The 21,667-nt window shown below is 49.5% G+C and overlaps 2 protein-coding genes across 2 annotated transcripts; one reads left to right on the forward strand and one right to left on the reverse strand.

Annotated features, from left to right (window-relative positions):
- Positions 1-373: 373 nt before the first annotated feature.
- LOC134148831 (microtubule nucleation factor SSNA1-like) lies at positions 374-3,524 on the reverse strand. Its single transcript, XM_062591337.1, has 4 exons — positions 3,432-3,524; positions 3,131-3,330; positions 1,346-1,472; positions 374-591 (listed from the first exon to the last, which is right to left on the reverse strand). Exons 1-4 carry the CDS (start codon positions 3,481-3,483, stop codon positions 536-538), a joined length of 435 nt encoding a protein of 144 aa, XP_062447321.1. The 5' UTR covers positions 3,484-3,524; the 3' UTR covers positions 374-535.
- A 5-nt stretch (positions 3,525-3,529) lies between these two features.
- Positions 3,530-15,616, forward strand: ANAPC2 (anaphase promoting complex subunit 2). The gene is made up of 13 exons (XM_062591334.1): positions 3,530-3,636; positions 4,788-5,410; positions 5,939-6,071; positions 8,576-8,750; positions 8,894-9,013; positions 9,535-9,652; positions 9,736-9,917; positions 10,064-10,205; positions 10,967-11,042; positions 11,732-11,935; positions 13,334-13,463; positions 13,897-14,132; positions 15,111-15,616. Exons 1-13 carry the CDS (start codon positions 3,550-3,552, stop codon positions 15,321-15,323), a joined length of 2,439 nt encoding a protein of 812 aa, XP_062447318.1. The 5' UTR covers positions 3,530-3,549; the 3' UTR covers positions 15,324-15,616.
- The last annotated feature ends 6,051 nt before the right edge of the window (positions 15,617-21,667 follow it).

A 21,667-nucleotide genomic window follows, 5' to 3' on the forward strand; every position in this document is an offset into this window, starting at 1 on the left:
TGCGGAATGCGCTTCTCAAGTGAAGCACGTGGTCTTTAGTGATTTCTCTACTACTCCTTCCAATATGCCTGCTCTACCTTGCAGCCATGATTTACACCTGAGTGCTGCTTTCACACTTCTAGCTTTGTATTCTAATCCCTGTCTGTACCAGATGAACTCTTGGCTTGTTCTTGCTTGGCAAAGCAAGCTGAATGCTGCCTTCGGGGCAAAAGCATTAGCTGGTAAGTCACATCCTTAGATATGCTTCAGTATCACTGTATTCCAAATAAAGTTCTTTTTTTTTAGTAGGATGCCTACCCTGATTTTTAGCAGCTTAGTAGGATTACATTTAGCAGATCTCTAGTGCTGAAATGCATCTGAAAGGAAGATGTACTTCTGCAAGACAAAAACTTTTATTAAATGTGTCATCCTTGTACCAGAACAGCAGCTGTCCCAGACCAGCAGATCTTTCCAGGCTGAAGAGCAAGTTTAGGAATGCTTTTGTCCATCTGCTTGTTTTTCTTTTGAAGTGCTTTTTGGCTCAGTCGCTTTACTACTATTCCCCATTTCTCCCTTCAGGACACTTAGCAAGGTCTGAGAACTCTCCAGAATCTGAGAAAGAAGAAAATAAAAATAGCTTATTTTTACATGAACTTGGCATTCCTCTTACGAGTTCTATTTGAATTCAGTTGATCTACCTTGGAGTATGAGGCATTTTCCAGCCCCTAGAATATCTAATTCTTGATGGCATGTCATCCTGTCTCACTACAAGAATATCTGTGGAGGAATTTCTCTGGTGCATGCCAATATTCTGAATACTGAACACCCTAAGCATTTTAAATCTCTTATAACATGAGACAGAGAACTTCCTGAAGCAATTTCTAGATTGAACTTTAGTTTTTTTTTTGTTTGTTTGTTTGTTTTTGTTTTTTTTGGTCTGTTTTGTCTTTCTTTTTAAAGAAATTTTGATACTTGTGCTTTTTAGGTCAGTATTAGAATTATACTCCGCTGATCCAGTTTCATGTTTCTTTCACTATTAAAATTGCACACATTAGGGTTCTTGCTTCAAGAATAACTCAACTCCATAATGACCTTAAGTCAGACTAAATGTTTCTCCTTTTATTTCTTTCCTTCTATTTTTAGTTTATGTTGTATGTAATCTAACATTCCTTTTTGCTGCAAATTAGAAATATGGCTAAAATGGATTTAGTAGATCTTGCTGCCTATCTCACTCTTTTCCAATTTTAACCTGGTGGACAATTTTAATAAACCTCAACAGTATAGTTTTAGTCCCAAAGATAATTTACATTCCTATGAACTTATGGAAATCATTAAGTGGTCAGAGAGGAGAGATGAAGCTAAGCACCCCCACAGGAGGAGACACTGGTAGAACTCATTGGTAACACACAGTAAGGGCAGTCGGTGTAACCTTGCCAGCTTGTCCATGGAAGAAGGTGGTGGTAGGGGGAACGGAGTCCTGCAGCTTTCACGGGCTGGGGAAAGGCACAGAGCGTGGTTAAAGACAAGAGACTTAAGTCCATAAGAAAGGAACTTTGTTACTTGTTTCTATTTACAGGATGTCTTCATTTCCTCTCTTAACCACCTTGTTTTTTTTTTTTGTTTGTTTTTGTTTTTTTTTACCTACTGTGACTTTGTCTTTTAATTTCAATAAACATAAACTCATTTGTAGGATGGGGGGGATTGTGACTTGTATCTCAGGGAAGCAGTCTTTAAAAACACACACTTTTTATTCCCGTAACTTTACGACAGAAGTTGTAAGCTGTTTATTTTTTTATGAGAGTTCCCTCCTTCACCTCAAACCATCATTTCTTGAAGTAGGCAAAGGAAACAGCTCCAGCTTCAACACCAATCGTCACTGGAAAGGCTGACTGGAAAGAACTGACTTTGGAAAATGCAGACGTGGTGCTTGCACTAGTTGCTTGTAGGGACAGTAACTCACGCACAGGGTATTCTTGAGTCAGTGTGCTGAGCCCTACCTGTCACGCTCTTACTCAAAAGACAAATGGGAAAACGAGAATTTAGGCAGCAGCTAAAAGAGGAAAGGGTCATCTTGGACTAAAACTGCTTGTTTTTACCAAAACAGGGAAAGTCATCTCTCAGCTGCAAGCCAGCTGGAAAGATCCTTTTAATAAAAAGAAAACAAACAAATCAGTGTGTAACTAAAAACTGAATTCAGATGTTATTCCATGTACAGAATGAAACAGTCCCTGCCTATCAGATTTTACAAATATAAAAAAGGTGAAGGGATAGAGCCATCCTAATAACTGATATAAGTTTGTTGGTACGTTGTTATGTCCTTGCCACCCCTTTACTGGCCTCTCATTTCTCCTCTTTTAATGATATTCTGGCAGATGCTGCCTGATACAGAAGGATGGAAGAAGGGCATACATCAGAAATCAAGGCAAGAACACCCAATAGGCCACCGAGTATCACCAGTTTGTTGTTACCTGCTTGCCCTCACGGTCTTCTGGGTCACTTTCTTTTCTCTGGTTTCCTCCTGTATTTTCCCCACCTGAACGATGTGGTTAATAACATTGGGCTTTTTTTTAGGGCTCCTAGAGACCACGTTGACGCCACTTGACAACATGGCCTAACTTAATCTCCGGTTTGCTTCCTCCGATTCTAGAGCAGCAGCCGTAGCTGCCACCGCCTTCCTCGGAAGCCATCTCTCCCCGCACGCTGCGCTGCGCTGGGCCCGCCGCGGGCTCCGCCGGCCGCGCTCCCCGCCGGCCCGGGCGCCCGGCGAGCGGGGGCCGCGCACGCGGCGCCAAGGGGAGCGACCCCGGGCGCTGGCCCCGGGCTGCTTACGCCCTGCTCCAGCATCCGCCTTGGCCTTGGCACACGCAGAGGTCGCGGCAGCGTCCCGCGGTCGGCGGGGCGGCCCTAGCGCGTCCCGCGAGCCCTCACGCGCGGCGGGGCCGTCGCTGCCCGTTCGCTCCGCGGGCCTGCTGCCGAGCCAGCGCTGCCGCATCGCCGGACCCCAGAGCCGCCTCCGAGTCCTCGTCCTGCGCAGCCGAGCGTCCCGCTGCGAGGAGCCGCCGCTAGCTGCGCAGGGCCCGGCAACGCCGGGCCGGGGCGCGCCGGTGCCGCGGGCCCGCTGCAGCCGCGGGGGCGGCGGGCCCGGCGGTACCTTGCCGTAGGCCGCCTCGGTCTCGGCGATGGTCCTGTCGAAGTCGTTCCGCGTGGCCACCTTGCGGGCGAGGCTCTCGTTGGTGCGGGCCAGCTTCTCGGTGAGCACCCAGATCTCGCCCTGCAGCCGGCTCCGCTCCTCCTCCTCGCCCTGGATCAGCCGCGTCAGCTCGTCGCGCCGGGCGCGCAGCTCCGCCATCCCTGCGGCGGCGGCGGCAGCGCGGCGGGCGGGCGGTCAGGCAGCGCCGCCGCCGCCGCCCGGCCCGGCCCGGCCCGGCCCGCCGCCGCCCGGCCCCGCTCACCCTCGCCCAGCTCCTTCATCAGCCCCTCCAGCGCGGCGTCCGGCCGGCTCATCGCCGCCGGCCCCCAACGGCCCGGCCCGGCCCGGCCTGCCCCGCCTCTTCCTGCCGCGCGGCCCGCATGGAGGCGCCGCCGGCGGGCGCCGAGCTCTCGGCGGCCTGGCACGCGCTCAGCACCGCCCTGGTGCCGCCCGCCGCCCTGGGGCTGGTGAGTGCGCCCGGGGGGCGGCGGCGGCGGCCTCCGAGCCGCGCCGAGGGGCGGCGGGCAGCGCCCCACCGCCGGGGCCGCCGCCGAGCGGCGGGAGGGCCCGCGGCCGCCCCGGCGCGGCCCGGCTCGGCCTCCGCGGGGTGCGGGGGGCCGAGAGGCTCCCTCCAGCGACGGGCTGTGCGGAGTGGGGGCCCAAGGGCCCTCGTGTGGGCGGGCTGCGAGGGGCTGAGGCGTTCTCCCCCCTCCCCCTCAGCACAGGCTGTGGGGCGCAGAGCTCCGGCGTCCCTGCGAGGGTGGGCTATGGGGAGCAGAGGCCCAGGGCCCCCCGTGGGGACAGGTTGTGGGGTGCAGGTATCTGAGATGTCCCCCACAGCATGCTGGGGCTAGCCGAGGTCCAGGAACCCCCCCTGTGGGGGTGGGCTGTGGGGGTTTGAGATGTCCCCTCCAGCAGGCTATAGCTAGCAGGGGGGGTCAAGGACCCCCCCCCATGGGGGTAGGCTGTGGGGTGTCCAAGGGGTCCCCCCAGGACAGCCTGTGGGGCACAGGGGTGCAGAGGTCCCAGGTGGGAGGACGTGCCTCCCTCTGCAGACCTCACACCCCAGCACTGCAGCCGCCCTCGGGGCTCTGGGCCCGCTGGCTAATCCGAACCCCCACCCGGCTGCAGTTTGCTGCTGTGACAAGAGCTGTGGCAGGCACAAACACCAGAGCCAAAAAGATGTGCTGCTGCTTCCGTCTATGCTGTGGCTCTGTTTCCCAATTGCTCCCCGTGGAAATGAGGAAAGTCTTGCCTTGGAGTCTTGTGTCTCTTGGGAATGGATGGTCTGCAGCGGCACGTGGCACTTCCATCAACAGAGCAATGCAGCAGAGCAATGCCTTTTTCTAGCAGTGTGTGGGTCCTGTGGCAACTACCACCAGGGACAGCAATTGCCAGTTTTAGGATATTAGGCTTGTGAGATGGCCATTTGCCTTTTATCAGTGGGTTAAGAGCCCAGCAGGTCTCCACAGAGGAACACTATTTTTCAGTTGTTGTTTAACAGCAGAGACCATCTGTGCTTGGTCCCTGTTCTCTGGGATAAGCAGTGTCTTCTGCCTCAAATGCTCTTTAACAAGACTTCATGTGTGTTTAACTTGGTATCCCCTTTGATTTCTAGGCAGCGTCTAGATCTGATTCTGTGGGGCCGCTAAAGGATGATGACCTGCGGGCAGCCCTTGAAGTGCTGCGGTGTTATGACTTGCACTCGATTATAGAAGAATGGTTCATCGAAGTGTTACAGACAGACCTTCAGGCAAATATAGCTCCTGAGTTCTGGAACTGCATTGGCCAATATGAAAATACAGCTGAGGAGCCTCAGTGCTCCTTGCTTCTTCTGGATGCGTTTTGTCTTCTCAAGTGCCGCCTGGACCCCTACCTGAACAGTCTGGAACTTCTGGAGAAATGGACCAAAGCAGGCTTGCTTCTGGGGACAGGCGCTCAAATGCTGCAAGAGAAGGTCTACACCATGTTCAAAGCCATTCTTTTTTTCTCCACTACAAAGTCTTTCCAGGAGATGATCCAGCAATTCTATAGCCGCACTTTCAGGATATACATGCGGCAGTGGAAAAAAGGAGAAGATGGAATGAATGAGAGTGAGAGCAGCATGAGTGAAAATGAACAGGAAAGTGATACAGAGGAGAGTGGAGGAGAGAGCCTGTTGTGTGCAGGCTGCAGCAGTAAGAGAGAGGAGTGCTGGTGCCCCAAAGCCATGGAGCAGTTCCAGCAGCTCAATGACATTCTGTACGTATGTTATGGGGTGGAGCCTGTCACACAGAACAAACCTATGGTCCAGATGATAGGAGAGCAGCAGCAAGTTTTCTATATATTTCAAAACTAGAGGAGTTGTGCATGAGGTCGGGCTGTATCATAGTACTGGCTAGCAAACCTCCCACACGGTTTCTGCACTAATAACTGGTAGTTGAACCAGAACTGATCCTTTGACAGAAAGTTCCTTTCGCTGGATGTGAGAATATCTTTCTCTTCCACTGAGGAATATCTGCCTCTTGCCTTCTGTTTGCAAAGAAGAAAACGTATTCTAAGTGAAAAAACTTTTGATGATCAGAAAATACAATTTCTGGGGAAGATGGGGTGGCAGTAATGTATTATATATGCAGAGCCTTTAGGCAGGCTGTTAGAGCGTTTCAGAGCCTCGCTTGCATCTGTTTACCATACAGGGAGTAGGATAGTCGTTAGATAGGACAGTATCCTTTTTTTGCTTATGCCTTTGCTTCTGGCTACTCTTAATGAGATCACTTTCTCTGTCTGCAGCCGCCGGTTGAATTTGCTGGAGAGAGTGAGTGCCGATGCTGTTACAACGATCTTGCACAGAATGATAGAGGAAAGGATGGAGCAAAGATGCAGGGGCGAATACGAGCGCTCTTTCTTGAACGAGTTCCAGGAGGTAAGGTGTGCCGGTGGCAAGAGCTCTCTCTTCCTTTGGAGATGTGCAGTTGTTTCTGTTGCTGCATAAGTTGAAAGTAATTTCTACCTGAACGTGCCTGTGAATGTGACTTCCACCATTACTGGCAGAAGAGGTGGTTAAAACTCACCCTTTTGATTTAATGCCAGAGGGGAAGGCTTACTCTGACCTATACATAATAGGCCATTACATTTCACCTGGTTATATCCATATTAATGAAGGAATTTCTGTTGTAATAATTCCATCTGGCCTATAGAGGGCCCTCCTGCTGTATAGGTGGACCTGTAATTTGAATTTGAGTAGCTGTTGCCTGTTCTATTTCCAATTTTTCAGCATGCCTTTAAAATAGCAAGTGAGAATGGAAGGTGATATTCTGGTGCTGCTCTTGCCAGTGAGCTATATGCAGAATTAAAATCCTTCCTTGCACCTATCCAGCACTTAGTTTTTTTGCTGCCAGCTAGTACTGAGTTCATGTTGAGTTATTTACCCAGCATGAACTTAAGCTTCTTTTCAGGGTTATTGCTTTTCCCGGATACAGTCTCCAAGCTGCCAGCTTGCTCTGCGTTCCTTGTTCCTTGGTGCATGACCTGGCACTTGCCTGTTCTGAACAACAATGCGTGAAGTCTGGTTACTGAGCAAACCAGACTGCTCTGTATGGTTGTCCTAGTTTCCTTGTTTTGTTTCCTATGCTGTCATTTTTCATGTCATCTGCAAGCACAGTATTTAAAGGGAATTAAAGGCAAGAAAATCACTGCTGATGCAAGACTTTCATTATTGGACCTAGTATAAAGTGCTTTCAGATGACCTGGAGATTACTTAAAGGCATATTAAGGGCACCAGAACAAATGCAAACGCATTCCACTTGTCAGACATTGTAAAAGGTCCCCTGGCTCCTTGGAAGAAAGACTAGCATTGTAAGCTGCAGGATATTGGAGGATTTCAGAATTAAAAACAATTTTTTTAAAAAGTGAAAGTGGTATCCAAATTGAGAAAATTATTTTTTTTCCTTTTTTTAAGGCAGAAGTCTGATAAGCTAAAATATGAGAGGACTGAGGAACAGCTTGCTAAAAGTACAGATGCCAACAGCAAACCACCTTTTCAGATGTGTTGAAGCAGTTTGTAGTTGATAATCAAGCTATAATAGCAGCACTCAGAGAAAATAAGCTCATGGAAGGGGAAAAATGAGTTTGTTTGATAATTCTTGTATTCTTTAAAACTGAGTTGTTTTATATCAATTATAGTCCTATGCTTTTCTGTTCTTTAATAATTCTTTATCAGCTTTTCTTAGTTTTGCCCAAAACTGATGCCCGGGTGTTGTACAGTTATAAGGCTTGTCTTGCCGTATAGTTACTATCAAAACATGTGTGTTCCTTTAGTTTTTGGTGTTTCCTTAATAATGTAGATGATGAAAATTAACAACAACAAAACAGATACGGACTTATTCTTTTTGTTTCAAACTATCCAAATTTGGTTATCCAAAAATACTAACATCTAGTAGCTATTAATACTCAAATCCTACTCTAATTTTAGTGCTATATATGCCACTTTAAAGGGGAAATAGAGAAAAATGTTTCTCTAATATTTGGGTATTGTAGCTGAGTGTATTTGAAATATGTCAGTCATACATTTTTCTGTAGAAAGCTAAATCATATAAAAAATTGATCAGAGAGCATCAGAAGATTAATCTGTAGGATTTTTATATGTAAGTGACTAACTTCGTATTTGAGGTCTTGGTGCCAGGTACCTGAGTTCGGTTGGTTGGCATATGTCTGTGAGTCTTTGAGATGACTTGCTCTTCTGTTCATATTCTGATGTTGCCAAGTGTTTGAATGTACTCAGTTGTTTGTGCAGAGGCTCTGAGCTCCAGAAATGTACTCTTGCGCTCAGGTTTGACATTAGAGAGAACGGTGACCAGCTGAGTTCAATATCTGCAGGCTTCACAGTTTGGGGCCAGTCTGGCATGAAGTCCCAGGGAATGCCCTACTCTTCCATCAACAGGCAGATACTTAGGGTATAGCAGCTGAGGGCAAAATGTTTCTCAGATCAGCCAGAAAGTGAGGTGAGCTGTGCTGCTGACCCTGCATTAGCAGAACCACTGACCCTCAGGGAGAAACCTTCTTTCTGGAGGAGAATGTTGTTACTGATAAAGTGACACCAAAGCCATGGATGAATTTTAAGAGATGGAGAAATGCAGTCCTCTGTCACCCCTTATTTTGTCATACATCGCTCCCTAGTCTGTATCTTGTAACTTCAGTTAAAGGTCTAGAGGTTCAGCTGTTCTAAGTTATTGTCTTAACTTCCCCTTTGAGACTTTTTCTAACCCAGGCCAGGTTAAATTTGGATCACAGCTGGACGTAGTCCTGTTCTTGGCTAGCTGCTCATTTTAGCTTGCTGTGGTAACTGCCTGGTGATGGGTAAGTGTGGGACATGGCTGTGCCTCCAGTTGTAGTGTTCACCATCCCTGTATTGTTCCTCTCCTTACGTAGTGGATTGAGAAAGTGATTGGCTGGCTCAGCAGAGTTTTTCTGCAAGATAGTCCCTTGGCTCGCTCCACTGCAGAAGCTAGCAACACCTTGAAACGTTGGAGGTGCCATGTCCAAAGATTCTTCTACCGCATCTACGCCAGCATGCGCATTGAAGAGCTCTTCAGCATTATTCGAGGTAGGGATGACCCATTCCATGTTCATTCGCTCTTGGGCTTGGCTTGAACTGTTGATCTGTCTTCACCTACCAATGTGCTCCTCTGTTTCCTCTTGCCTCCTCATGGGGCATGTCACTATTTCTAATCACTGTTTGGTCTATAGACTTCCCAGAATCAAAACCTGCTGTGGAGGACCTCAAGTTCTGCCTGGAAAGGACTAATCAGAGGCAGCAGTTGCTCAGCTCCCTGAAAAGTGCTCTGGAAATGCGACTTCTGCATCCTGGTGGGTTTTAGATCTCTGCATATGTCACATGTGATTGAGTTGTAAGGAATCTAGGCATGAACGGGGATCTGCTGGGAGCCATCATCTCATTTCATGCACTTGAATGAGAGGCAGTCAGGTTCTGTGCATCTTGTGCTCTCCATGTTGGCGTGTTCGTGGGTAGTAGTAACACATGTACCTCCCAACCTCTTGTTGCCTCCTTTTTGCAATACAGTGAGGAACTGAGCTAGAATTTAGCTTTGGTCCAGGTAGGTAAAAGCTCCTCTGCTGTGTGCATTCTAAACTTCTGATGGTCAGTGTGGGCTAAGCTGGTTTGTGATAGTCTTTGAGCCTGTGTTTGTCATTGCAGTTTGTTTCTCAGTCACATGGACCTAATTGCTACCTTTGGCTAGGGCAGTGTGGCAGCGAAACCTTTGCTTTCATCTCCTTAGATCTAACAGAGAGCCTGGAACAGTCTTTCCCGCATTCATGCAGTTAGTATGTGCTCAGGGACTCTGACTACCTCTACCCATCTGTTGTAGGAGTCAACACGTCTGACATCATTACCCTGTATATCTCGGCCATCAAGGCCTTGCGGGAGCTTGATCCCTCCATGGTTATCCTGGAAGTCGCCTGTGAGCCCATCAGGAAGTATCTGAGGTAAGAGGCTTGCGGGACAGTCTTTTCCATTCCTCTCCTCTCCCCTTCCTTTCATTTGCTCTGCTTATCTTGCCTTTTGACAGGACCCGGGAAGACACAGTACGGCAGATTGTGGCTGGTCTCACAGGGGATGCTGAGGGCTCTGGTGATCTTGCAAATGAACTCTCAAAAGCTGACCCAGTGACACTAGAGAATGGCCAGGAGAGTGACGATGACATCTCAGAACCAGGAGACTGGGTTCCTGACCCTGTTGATGCTGATCCAGGTTTGATGCCAAGATCAAAAGTCCTGCAGGCCACTGCTCCTTGCTCTCTGTGGTCTTGAGCAGCTTTTCTGGTAGTCCTTCAGAGCAGAGCTGGGCTGGGGCGGCTCTCTGTTAATCTTATACTGTTGTCTGCTTTCTTTCACTAGGGAAATCAAATTCCAAGCGTCGGTCATCAGACATCATCAGCCTGCTGGTGAGCATCTATGGAAGCAAGGATCTGTTTATCAATGAATACCGCACACTTCTTGCTGACCGGCTGCTACATCAATTCAACTACAGTGCTGAGAGGTGAGGATTTTATGCCAAACCCTAGGGCTTTCAAGGTAGAACCACCTGTTAAAAGTATGCTACAGACTCAGTCCTATGAAAGGCTATTTCTGGAATCAGGACTGTCTTTGGCCATCTCCTCTGTGGTTCTAGGTAAGAACTTGGAATTTCATGGGCTTGCCTCTTGGCTGACATCTCCCTGTTCAGTCGTGCCCTTGACTTGCACTAGTAGGGCAGCAGGTTGGAAACTGAAGACACTGACACCCTCTGAGCTCCATCCCGTCTCTTCTGGTGCTTCTGACACATACAGGGGCTACTTAGGCTTGGCAGAAAGTGTCAGGGTAGAAAGAAGGGGTGAAGCATCAAGGACTTCAGCTCTACCCCAGCTATGTCTCTTGATTCAACAGTTGTAATGGTTTTCCTGTCCCTGAAATGCAGTTGTTGAAAGCTACATCTCTGATGAGCGTTCTCAAGTGAATGGCTTACCAAATGCTGGGATTGTACTTTGCTGTCAAGAGGGATGGTGAGAGGGTCAAGTGCCATGCTATACCAAATGAAGGGGATGTGATGGCCTTCAAAAAGACCCTGGCCTACAGAGGAATTCAGTGTTCCTCATGTAGATTCTGGGAGTGATCCTCTTCAGATAAAAAGCCCTACAAGGTGTGTTAGTTGCAAGAGGACCTCTGTATCAAGGAGTGCCTTTCTTGGCCCAGTTGAGAAGGGTGGAGGCCAGACTAGTGTGTCTGAGGGACCAGCGTCTGATCTTTTCTTTCTCTTTTCAGGGAAATCCGCAATGTGGAGCTGCTGAAGCTGCGATTTGGTGAAGCTCAAATGCACTATTGTGAAGTCATGTTAAAAGTAACTCTTTTGTTATTCAGCTATTGATTGTCTGGGCTCTTGAATCAATGGGGAAGGGGAACATCCTATAGGAATGACCTAGAAAGGGTCATTCCTATAGAGAAGGGAGGTTCCCAGGCCATCAAGGCCTTGCGGGAGCTTGATCCATGGTTATCCTGGAAGTCACCTGTGAGCCTATCAGGAAGTATCTGAGGTAAGAGGCTTGCGGGATAGTCTTTTCTCTCCCAAGCATGGGGCTTGATTTATGACAGGCAGAACTGCATTCAAAATCATGTCTTTTCTTTAAGTCTTGTGCATTGGGTTATTGACTCTGGGGGACGGTTGCTCTGGTTCTGTTGTCTCTCTTGCCAGTACACTGCAAGTACACTATTCTGACAGTAGAACTGGGCTTTCCAGCTCCTCTAGGGAGGGATTCTGGAATTTGATTCACTTAGGGCACTGTGAGAAGAAGTCATCAGTCTGGAGGGACTCCAGTGTAAGCTGGTATTAAAGCCGTACACCCTTCCCCACATTGAGTAGCCCACTTCCTCACTAGAGGACGTGGGAGGACTAGAGGACACTAATGGTTTCCATTAGTCTCCATCATCCTCTGGAGACACGTTAGACATACCGTGTTTAAGCTTCTTTACTAAGGCTCAGTACTCTTCTGGAAGAGAAGGAGCCTCTTTAGCTTCCTCTACCTTTCTTAGGATATGGCTGATTCACGACGCATTAATGCCAACATTCGTGATGAGGAAGAAAAGCTCCCAGAGGAGGAGAGGCCACCATTCAGTCTCGTTGCTGTAATCCTATCAAGTGAGTTCTGGCCACCACTGAAAGAGGAGAAGCTAGAGCTTCCAGAGCAAGTCAAGGAAGCCATGGAAGCCTATTCCAAAAAGTATGAGAAATTAAAGGTGAGGCAGCCTTAACCTTCCTTAAAACAAGTTCTTGCTGTTCATACTCCACTATACAGCATGTTTTTGCATGGCCTTTACAAAGTTCCCTTTAACGTCCTTTAAAGCTTAGCTGTTAATATGGCTGTACTGTTAGGTGGAATGCCATAGTCCTTCAGCTCTGAATCAGGGTTAGAAGCCACACTAACTTTGCTATTGCTAAAAGGAGGATTTATGTCTTTAGGGGTGCCTGCGTAACGGTAGTAATAGAGAGTTTTCTAAAATATACCAGTGTTTATTAGTTACATGGATACTGAGATAGATGTGAGCTATCCATGATCCAGTGGTGTGCTCTGCACTCCATCAGGTAAAAAGTTTATGTGGATGCTGAGATATAAGTCCTTAGGCTTAAACATCTAAGTCCTATAGGAGCCCAAGTGACATGCTGATCCCCTTGAACCTCTTTTTTCCCAGCATTCTATCACTCTTCTCTCCTGTTTATCTTCTTGAAAAGAGGCTCTTTAATGATCTCCTTTCAAGCCTGTTCCAGGAGATTCAATATTAAAGACTGGAGTCAGGTGAACATTGCAAGCATTTTTGGTCACTTTGACTATCTCTGACCAGGACTTGAATCCATGTCTTTATAAATAGCATGGGAAGATGGAAGAGACACATACGCAGGAGTGGAGATGTACCTAACAAGCCCATTCTGCATACAGAATGGGCTCATAAAAGGAGCATCTTAGGCTGCTGGAGCATTTGCCTGGAAGTCAAGGAGAGATAAAAGTCACTTCCAGAGCTGTGGTCTTGGCTTTCTCATCTTGTTGCTGCTTATCTGGTGAAGTGCAGCACACGCCACTGGATCGTGCATAACTTGCATTTAGTCATGTCAGCATAGTATCTGTGTGTACACATAGATGGTTCTTTGCAACTGATTGGAATACAATTTGGGGTCTTGTACTGCTGTTCCTCCCGCTTGTTTTCTGACCCCACTTCAGGCTTGTTTATTGCATATTCTTTCTTGAACTTGTTATATATCAGATGGTACATTCCGTCAGACTGGGAAGTGTATAGCTCTAGATCCTGTCTCTTCTCGTGCTATACCTGTATGCCATATGTGGATGCCACCTGATATCTGTGCCTGCAGGAAACTGGCTAGGAGAGGTACACAGCAGCCTCAAGATGTATGTTTTTTGGGGGTGATTTTGTTGTTTAACTCTCTGGCACTTGACACCATCCTCAACCTACAAAAGTAAGTAATTCTGTCCTCATGAGGAGGAGAGCAGCTTCTGTCTGGCAGAGATGAAGGCAGAGAGCAGCTGATATCTGGCCCTGATGGCAGAGATATTTGCAGAAATCCAGAACTTGGAGATTCCTGTTAGGGGATTTGCTGTGAGTGGCTGCTTCCTACTTTTGCAGGCCATGAGGACCCTGAACTGGAAGTACCACCTGGGATTGGTGAACTTGGACGTGGAGCTGGCAGATCGCACCCTCTCCTTGTCTGTCTCTCCTGTGCATGCTGCTATCATCCTGCACTTCCAGACCAAGAGTGAGTGATGTGGCAGAGGCCTAGCATATCAGCTGCATTCATGTGCTTCCTGTGGATGGGTGGGAAAGCCACATTGCTCAGCTGGCAGTAGGCCTGGAGAGTCCTGGCAAGGGGAGCAAGACCCAGTTCATGTACTTGGATCTATCACAGAAGTTAGCCAGGTCTCCAGCTCTCCTAGGGGACCGGACCCAGAAGGCCACAGGTGAGCCCCCAGTTTGCTTTAAGGCAGTCACTACATATAACTGCCTGCTCCTGGCAGTGGCTCACCTGCCTTCCATGTCCTCTTATTAAATCCTGTCATGCTGTGGGGAGGGCTGGTGTCCTTTACTCTTCCCTGCTTTTAATGTTTGGGCACTCATAGACTGAGGTATAGAAAAGGACTGTGGCCAAGAGCTGACTGCCACTTTCCACACGGCATCTGTGGTCTCCGCAGGTACGTGGACACTGACTGAGCTGAGTGAAGTGCTCAAAGTGCCTGTGACGTCGCTAAAGCGCAAGATGACCCTGTGGCTGCAGCAGGGCGTCCTGCGTGAAGAGCCCCAAGGCACGTTCACTGTGATTGAGGAGGAGCAGAAAGACCAAGTAGAGAAGGTGGTTCTGATAGACAGTGATGAGGAGGGGGACTCTGCCATGGCGTCACAGGCTGACCAGAAAGAGGAAGAGCTGCAGGTACCTGTCTTGTGTGTCTTTGGGTGCTTGTGAAATCAGCAGACCAGTGCAAAAAGCGAGTGGTTTTGGTTTTGGGAAAGGGAGAGCGATTTCAGGCTTTTTCAGGATTGAGTTTCATCTTTAAAATTCTGGAAAAATGTTTTGTGGATTAATGTTTGATTTGATTATATTTTTAATATTAGGAAAGGGGTTAAACCTTCAAGGGAGTTGGGTATGTTCAGAAAGTGAAGATGGTGGTGCTGCTACCCAGCTGTTAGGAGGCTAACTTGAAATTCAGAAGAAACCACATTCGGATGCCATAGTCTGTCTGATTCAGGTGGTGGATTTGATTTGCACTGTACAGTGCAGTGACTAAGGCCAGCTTGAGAGCTTTTTTGAGGTGAATTTCTTTTGATTAATAATTACTGGAGCAGATATTGGAAGGGAGTCTTCTTTTCAGAAAGCGTCCAGCTGCTGAGCCAGGCAACCATTTGGGCATCTCTGAACACCGTTGTTCAATTAAATAAGAACGTCTGAGACTTTAGAATTCATATTTGAAAATAATCATAACTAATTTGGATTCATCCAAACAACGTTTTTTAAGAAATAGACTGCCAAAAAAGCTTACACAGTCCTGACAGCAGGACCTTTGTCTTCTGTGTGTGGTTCCTAGACATTTCCAGTGCTTTTCCTACTCTGATCTGTCATGTTGTGTGTATGGAGCCAGTGCGAAACACGTAAGTGTTCTACCTGTGTTCGTCCACTGAGGGTCATGCATGTACTGCAGGCCAAATCCTGCTTTCTAGCTGTGTATCCTAATACCTGATGCTCATCTCAAGTACTTCCTGTTTAAAGGCCAGACTTTCATAGCTGAGAGCAGAACTTACTGTCCATCACAGTTGTATTATGCCTTTGGAATACAGGATGTCAAAGCACTCCTCTTCTTCCTGTGTTGAGGATGACTGTGATTTACTGTTGCCTGTGTGTCCACCTTTGCAGTTGTTTTGGACGTACATCCAAGCAATGCTGACCAACCTAGAGAGTCTGTCATTGGAGAGGATTCACAGCATGCTGAAGATGTTTGTGATGACAGGCCCGGTGGTTACAGAAATTGATATACAAGAGCTGCAGGGCTTCCTCCAGAAAAAGGTCCGGGACCAGCAGCTCATCTACTCCGGAGGTGTCTATCGTCTGCCCAAGAACTGCAGCTAGACTCAAATGTTCCTGCTTTCCTCTGTCCATTCACTTCTCCTGTGCCTGTATTCAGCTCCTCAGTGCCACCCAGCTCTCTACATTCTTCTTGGTAATTTTTTTTTTTTTGCTCTTGGGTTGCTGTGCCCTCTTTCCAAAAATGGGCACTCTTCCATGTGGAGATAGCTCATTAACCTGGGCACGCACCCCAAACAACTGGGACTGGGCCCACTCCCCAGAGTGCTCTTCTCCCAAACAGGAGTGTCTGGGCCCTCTTCACTGGTTGATTAAAAACAGCAGTCATCTTCTTCAGATGATCTTGACTCTTTTCTTCTCAGGAGAGCACTCTTGGCATCAGCCTTCCCAGGCTGAAAGGGCAGGCAGGAACTCTGCAGTCTGCTGGGCACCATCTTCCTTTCATTCAGCCTTGATCTGTAGTCTGCTACTTACAGCTCTGGAAGGATTTGGGGATTGAGGGGGCTGTTGGCTGCAGTTGCTGCCTGTGTCTCTGTGTGTGGCTAAAGCAGCTTGTTGCAGCTGGCTGTGATGAGACCCTACACAAAAATGAGTGTGCTGTCCATGCTATCTTCTTTGGTTTGTGTAGGCGGCAGACTCTGGTGTTGGCTTACCATTGTTCAGGGCTCTTGGGATATGTGGGATAATTTTATTGTGGGATCAAGAATGCTTTAGATGGCTGTAATGTAGCAGTTCCTCAGGGCAAGCTGTCTAGTCCTGGGGAATATGAAAGTTATCCAGATGCTGGTAGGATTACTTTACCATGGCATGAATACATGTCTTCAAACACCATGACTGGTGCTCTCAGGTGCACATCATCTTGGTATGCTTCAGGGTTACTTGCATCACTGAGATCACCAAGGCAGTTGGATGGGATAATCCCTGAGCTGCTTTGTTTAAACATCATGCCCATAACCTAGACACGAGATCAAGCAATGAATATCAGAAGGATTGTATTCAGTGTCCACTTAAGTGTTCAGGGTTGCTCAGTCCTGTTTCCAGGTGGGTTTTGCTTGTCCCATCAAGAAGAATACACTGGGGAAATCTGGGTCTTCATTCTTTGCTTCTTCAGAAGTAAGATTTTAGGAGTTTCCATGGCCCAAGAAGTCTTTCCCTCCAATGCTGAATCTTTTAACCCAAACTGTAATGAGGCAGCTGGCAATCGGATACTAAAGGGCCAAATTTAAATCATAGGAACTGTCTTTAAGTCTGGCTGTGTTGCTCTGGATCCAGATGCATGAGAAACTTGCGGAACCTGTAAAACAACCTGTATTTAATGTTCAATCTTGTCTTTTAATGCTTAAAGGCCCAGAAATGCCACAGTGTGGGCTTTCCCCCTTACAGCAGGGAATAAGTGCCCCAAATCCTCCCCTCAGACTTTTAGGGCAGAATAGAGGGGTAAGTTTGGGCAATTTGATATAGATGTCTGGAAATTTGAGGACATTATGGGGGCTGTCGTGCCTACCCCCTGTTTTTGTGTAAATAGACAAATCCCACTGGGGTAATCCCTAGGACCAACGTACCCCACTTTGCTATATGTACCACACCCTGGTTTGAGGTGCTTGTGGGAGATGAGAAAAGTTTGTCCCATGGTGACCCTCAACCTGAGTGCCCCAGCCAGTAGCCGGACCAACATTTCAGCCACTCAGCATGACAGCAGGATGACCTGGCTCTCTTGCTCTGGGTGAAGCCCAACATGATTGATACCAGCTGTGGTGTGGTTATTCTCTGCTGTCCTGCTGACCATGCTCAGGTGCCTTGGAAAATTGAACAGAATTTGGCTCAGCTGATCTTGCTACACCTGGAATGATTGAGACTGTTCTTATTCCTGAAGTTGATCATCTCTTTCCAAGATCTAAAAGTAAGTAAACCTTACTTTTGCTCTCAGATGTGTTGACCCAGGTTGGAGAAGCCCTGAGAATCCCTCAACCCCAGAGCTCCTTTGAGGGGTTGTGGCAGGTCATGGCTTGGGGATTGCAGTAATTGTGACCTACAGTGGTAGAGGGACGGTTGTTGAGACACAGCAATATCTCTGTTTGCACAAGGGTGTTGGGAGGTGACAGTGAGAGCTTGTAGTGCTGGCAGGTGGGATGGGCAGTGTGCACAGAGGGTGCCAGGGGCTGGTGGCCCTGCAGGTTGGGAGGTGGGGGCTCGCATAAGACCGTGTTGTGGTGTGGCAAAAGGCAGTATTGGCATTCAGGGCACAGGACGCTACGCAGCGAAGTCTGGGACCTGGTGTGATGCAGAGTTGTGGCAGAGGCTGCCAGGGTGTGGTAGGCGCCCAGGGTGGCGTTGGGAGCTGGGTGCACGGAGTAGAAGAGGGCTGGTGCCTGGAATGGAAAGCCACTGCAGAGAGGGCACCAAGGGGACATGGGAAGGGCTCCTGGGGCTGACATGAGGGGGTCCCAGGCCAATGTGACTGCAGGGGGGACGTGGCAGGGCGTAGAGCGCACACAGCGCTGCTGTGCTCCAGGGGAAGCCACGGCGCAGCACCGAGCCTGCCTCTCCGTCCAGGTGAACTGCAGGTGTCCCAGCCCGCTCGAATGGGCAACCCTTGTCATGTGGTCTGCCTTAACCTGCTGTCCCGTGCAGCCATCCATGTCCTGCCCTGGGGCTAGGGAGACAAGTGAGCGAGCACATTGCTCTCCTCCGCAGGTTTTACCTTTTCCGGGCGAGAGGAGAGCAGTTGGCGCAGGCAGCCTGAGCCCAATTCCAGCCGCAGCCCCAGAGTGATGATTTGGAGCCCTGGGAGCTGCATCTGTCACCCAGATGAGCAGAACATGAGAAGTATCTGGAAAAACAAATTGGTTTTATCGCAGGATTGTGTCTCTGCCTCCTGCTTTGTGCTCTCAGAGCACAAACCAGTCCTGGTGGGTTTTACCTCCTTAGTTTTGGATCCAGGAGAGTCTTTTTGGCATGGGAGTCCTCTGGGGACTTTTCTGTATTCCCTCAAATGCCAGCTCTGCTCCTCATCCTATTGGTTAGATATTGAATCATCAACTAGTGAATAAATCAATGCAGCTCACAAGTGCTTGCCGTCCATGCAAAACCCACCTACCCTGGCAGGGGGAAAGGGAGCAAGATGTGTACAGGCCTCGTAGGGCCTCCCTTGGTGAGGAAGAGGAGCTGAATCGCGTCACACACGAGGAAGAGGCAGGGGTTACGCTAGTCCTTGGCCTTACTGGTCACCACTTTAATGACTGGCTGCCTGGCTGGGACTGCAGTGGTAGAAATACCTATTTCCCAGGTACCTCTGAACAGTCTTTCAGCTCCTCATTCTTCATGTTAATTTTTTTTCAGGAAACAAAATGGTTTGAACAAGTGGGAGTGCTTGAAAAATGTAAGCAGCTGTGGGGTGGTGGGGTTGCTGCCTGCCAAGCGCTGCCTGGGGCACAGCATGGCAGTACTCACACTGTAGCGCAGCCCTACTCTGTGGTTAATGCCTAAATATCTGACATCTGACTGCCTTGTGGTTGAAATGGAGAGGGGAAATATCTTTTGGATCTTTTGAGATCAAAGCAACCACCAGCTTTGCCGCAGGGCTGGTGGCAGCTGGGGGATGTCCCCAGCCACTGCTGCCAAAGTAGCAAGAACTGGGAACCTTGGCTCCTTGTAACACCTGGGAAAGGAGGAGAAAACTCCCCAGCACTTCAGCTGGTTCGATGCACGCGGAAAGCTAAGTGGATTCCCTTGCTGGAGGGGCTGGCAGCCCCGTGGTTTGGGCTGGGTAGGAGGAGTCCGTATCAGGTGCTCTGACCTGGTACCCAGCTCTCCTGATCACTGGCCTAGCCGCAGAGCGCACTTGCCCTGCGATTTGGGTGTCACCAGGCTGCCGAGCTGGGCAAACGGAAGCAGGGCTGGGGTACGTGTGCTAGCTGGGATTTGCCACCTGAATGTGTCCCGGGAGAGCTGAGAGCTGCCCGTTGCGTAGGGAAGAGGGTGCAGAGCACCCGGCATGGGCCTTGTGCGTGAGGGAGCATCACCCGGAGTGTTGGATGGGTGGCCCCTTGGGGAGATGGTGACCTCACGACGGCAGGTGGGCCGCTGGGCTAGCCATGCTTGCGCGATGGGTGCCGCCCCACTGTGTCCCTGATGACAACAGGGAGCAAGGTTTGGGAATGGGAGGTGACCAAATCTGCAGATAGGCCTGGAAAACACCTTTTGCGGCAGGATGTGTTTGCTCCAGTGGATCCTAGTGCCCGGGGAGTCGCTGATCGCTGCGGAGAATGTGTGGATTGCCATGGCACTGCTTCCACCCTCCCTTCCCCCCTGTGCTGGGTGAACCTGGCCTGGGGACACGTGTGGCACAGGCTGCCCTCAGGGTCCCAGAAAAGGTGCAAGGGGCTGGGAAGGGCTCAGGAGCACCCTGCAGCTCTGCCCACGTCCCCGACCCCCCAGCCAAGCCCGGCCCACCTTCGTTGGCAATTGCTGTGGCCATGCCTCTGAGCCGGGACCCCACTCCCTGGGCTGGACCTGCTTGGAGGCTGTAGGCAACCTGCCTGGCGATTAGAGCGAGTCCTGCCCTACGGATGCGATGGAGGTCACGTGGGATGGAGGTCAGCACAGCACCAGCACCTCTCCCACGGCGGCGTTGGGCCAGCAAGGCTCTGAGCGTTGCTTCCTCTTGTGACCTCTATTGACCGTTCCTCTGCCTCCCTCGCAGGATGAGGCCCTGTGGGTGTGATGAATTTGTTTGTTCCGTTGCCACAACAGCCTAAGCTGCTCCCCGGGCTGGGCCTGACTCAGTCCCTCCCAGGAGACTGTGTTTACTCTGTGGACACCTCAGCACACAGACCCGGTGCCCACTCAGCACCTGGAGGTCACCCTGCCTGCGTGGGAGGGGTGAGCCCAGCTGAGCCGCAGTGCAGCCCCTGGGCTCTGCCTTATTTCCAAGCTATCCGGGCAAGGAGCAAAGGGCTTCACCCACAATACCGATACCCAAGCCCTGTGTTGAGAGGGGATGTCACCGTCCCCCTCCTGGAGCCTGCCTGAGCTTGACAGATTAACTGCACCAATGCAAACAGCTATTCACTGTCTTTAAAAACCGATCAGTGGTGGAGATTTCACCTTTCCCCAGGCCTCACTAGACTCCCTAACATCTTGCTTGCTGCAATTTAAGCAGGTTTCTTCTAGCCTGGCTCCCACAATGAATGATTTGTTCCCACAGGTGCCTGTTTATGCATCTGAAGGCTTTTTGCATCTCTCCCATCAGGTTTCCCTTCTCCAGGAGACCAGTCCCAATGTCTTTGACATCTCCTTGCAGTACAGGGTTGGTCCCTGATGCTTTGTCCTCTTTTCTCCAGTTTGTCCCCATGGCCGAGTGCCCAGCAGGATGAGAGAGAGATCAGAGGCCGCAACCTGGACAGCGGCCCCGGTCTGGCTCCAGCGTGGAGCCTGTTTGGTGATGGGACGGAGGTGAGGACATCTGCCTGCCATGAGCTGGGCATGGCATCCAGGCACAGCAGCTGGAGGTGGCCTTGCATGGTGGATCTAGTCCACTCAGACACCATGGAGCGAACACAGGATGTGGTGATCTCTGGCCTTTCCCTGCTCTGCGCTGGCTGCGGCTGGGAACCTGGCCAGGAGCCACTGCAAGGTGTTGCAAGGTGGCCTCTCGCCCTGTTTGGGGCCCATCCTTCTCAGAGCAGATGGTTCGCCATGAAGGCTGAGGAGCATCTAGAAACCGGAGCGCCCAATACTGCTGCAGCTGCCTGGCTTGCGTAGCGTCGGCTGGGTTTCCTTGGCCTGGCCGTGGCCGAGCAGCGAGCGCTCGCGCCGCGAGGCTGCCCTGCCCCGCACACCCGGCCTCGGCGGAGGCGGCCAGAAAGGGCTCTTCTGCCTGCTGGAGGTCTTGGGGGAGTTCTGAGTCAGAGCCACTGGATGAGTTTTAGCGTGGTAATTTCAAAGCATTACAATAGGAAAACTTGCAGTGTAATAAGTAGTACAGCTTCTAGGGCATGTAAAAGTCTTAAAATTAATTGGAACAAGCTGGAAATGAGGCATTTCAAACAGAACTGAGAAAGCTGGGAAAAGGCCTCTCGGCACTTGCTGGCAAGAGCAGACATAAAAGACATAGCATAAAACCCTACATTTTAGACCCACGCAAAAAGTCACAGGTATGTCACTTTTGTAAATAGCCTCCAGTTTTAGGAAAATAAGTTGTATGGCTGGAAAACCCATTTAAAATTCCTCTCTTTACTCCTTAGGCATTTAGAAATGGCTTTAGCTTTGCTCTAGTGTTTGCGAACATTCCTGTTACTACAATAGAAGTTATTTCTGTGAATGCTTATTTATGTGTGAAAGTATTAGGATCGTTTTTATGTGACCACTGCTTACAAAATAAATTACAA

The sequence above is a fragment of the Rhea pennata genome, chromosome 18, assembly GCF_028389875.1.
Source record: "Rhea pennata isolate bPtePen1 chromosome 18, bPtePen1.pri, whole genome shotgun sequence".
NCBI lineage: Eukaryota > Metazoa > Chordata > Aves > Rheiformes > Rheidae > Rhea > Rhea pennata.

Coding starts and splice junctions, on each gene's coding strand:
- LOC134148831 (XM_062591337.1), bottom strand. CDS start 3,483: ATGAGCCGGCCGGACGCCGCGCTGGAGGGGCTGATGAAGGAGCTGGGC. Junction 3,331..3,431: donor GATGAAGGAGCTGGGCGAGG/GTGAGCGGGGCC, acceptor CCGCCGCCGCAG/GGATGGCGGAGCTGCGCGCC. Junction 1,473..3,130: donor CCGAGGCGGCCTACGGCAAG/GTACCGCCGGGC, acceptor GCCTTTCCCCAG/CCCGTGAAAGCTGCAGGACT.
- ANAPC2 (XM_062591334.1), top strand. CDS start 3,550: ATGGAGGCGCCGCCGGCGGGCGCCGAGCTCTCGGCGGCCTGGCACGCG. Junction 9,014..9,534: donor AATGCGACTTCTGCATCCTG/GTGGGTTTTAGA, acceptor CATCTGTTGTAG/GAGTCAACACGTCTGACATC. Junction 11,043..11,731: donor ATTGTGAAGTCATGTTAAAA/GTAACTCTTTTG, acceptor TACCTTTCTTAG/GATATGGCTGATTCACGACG.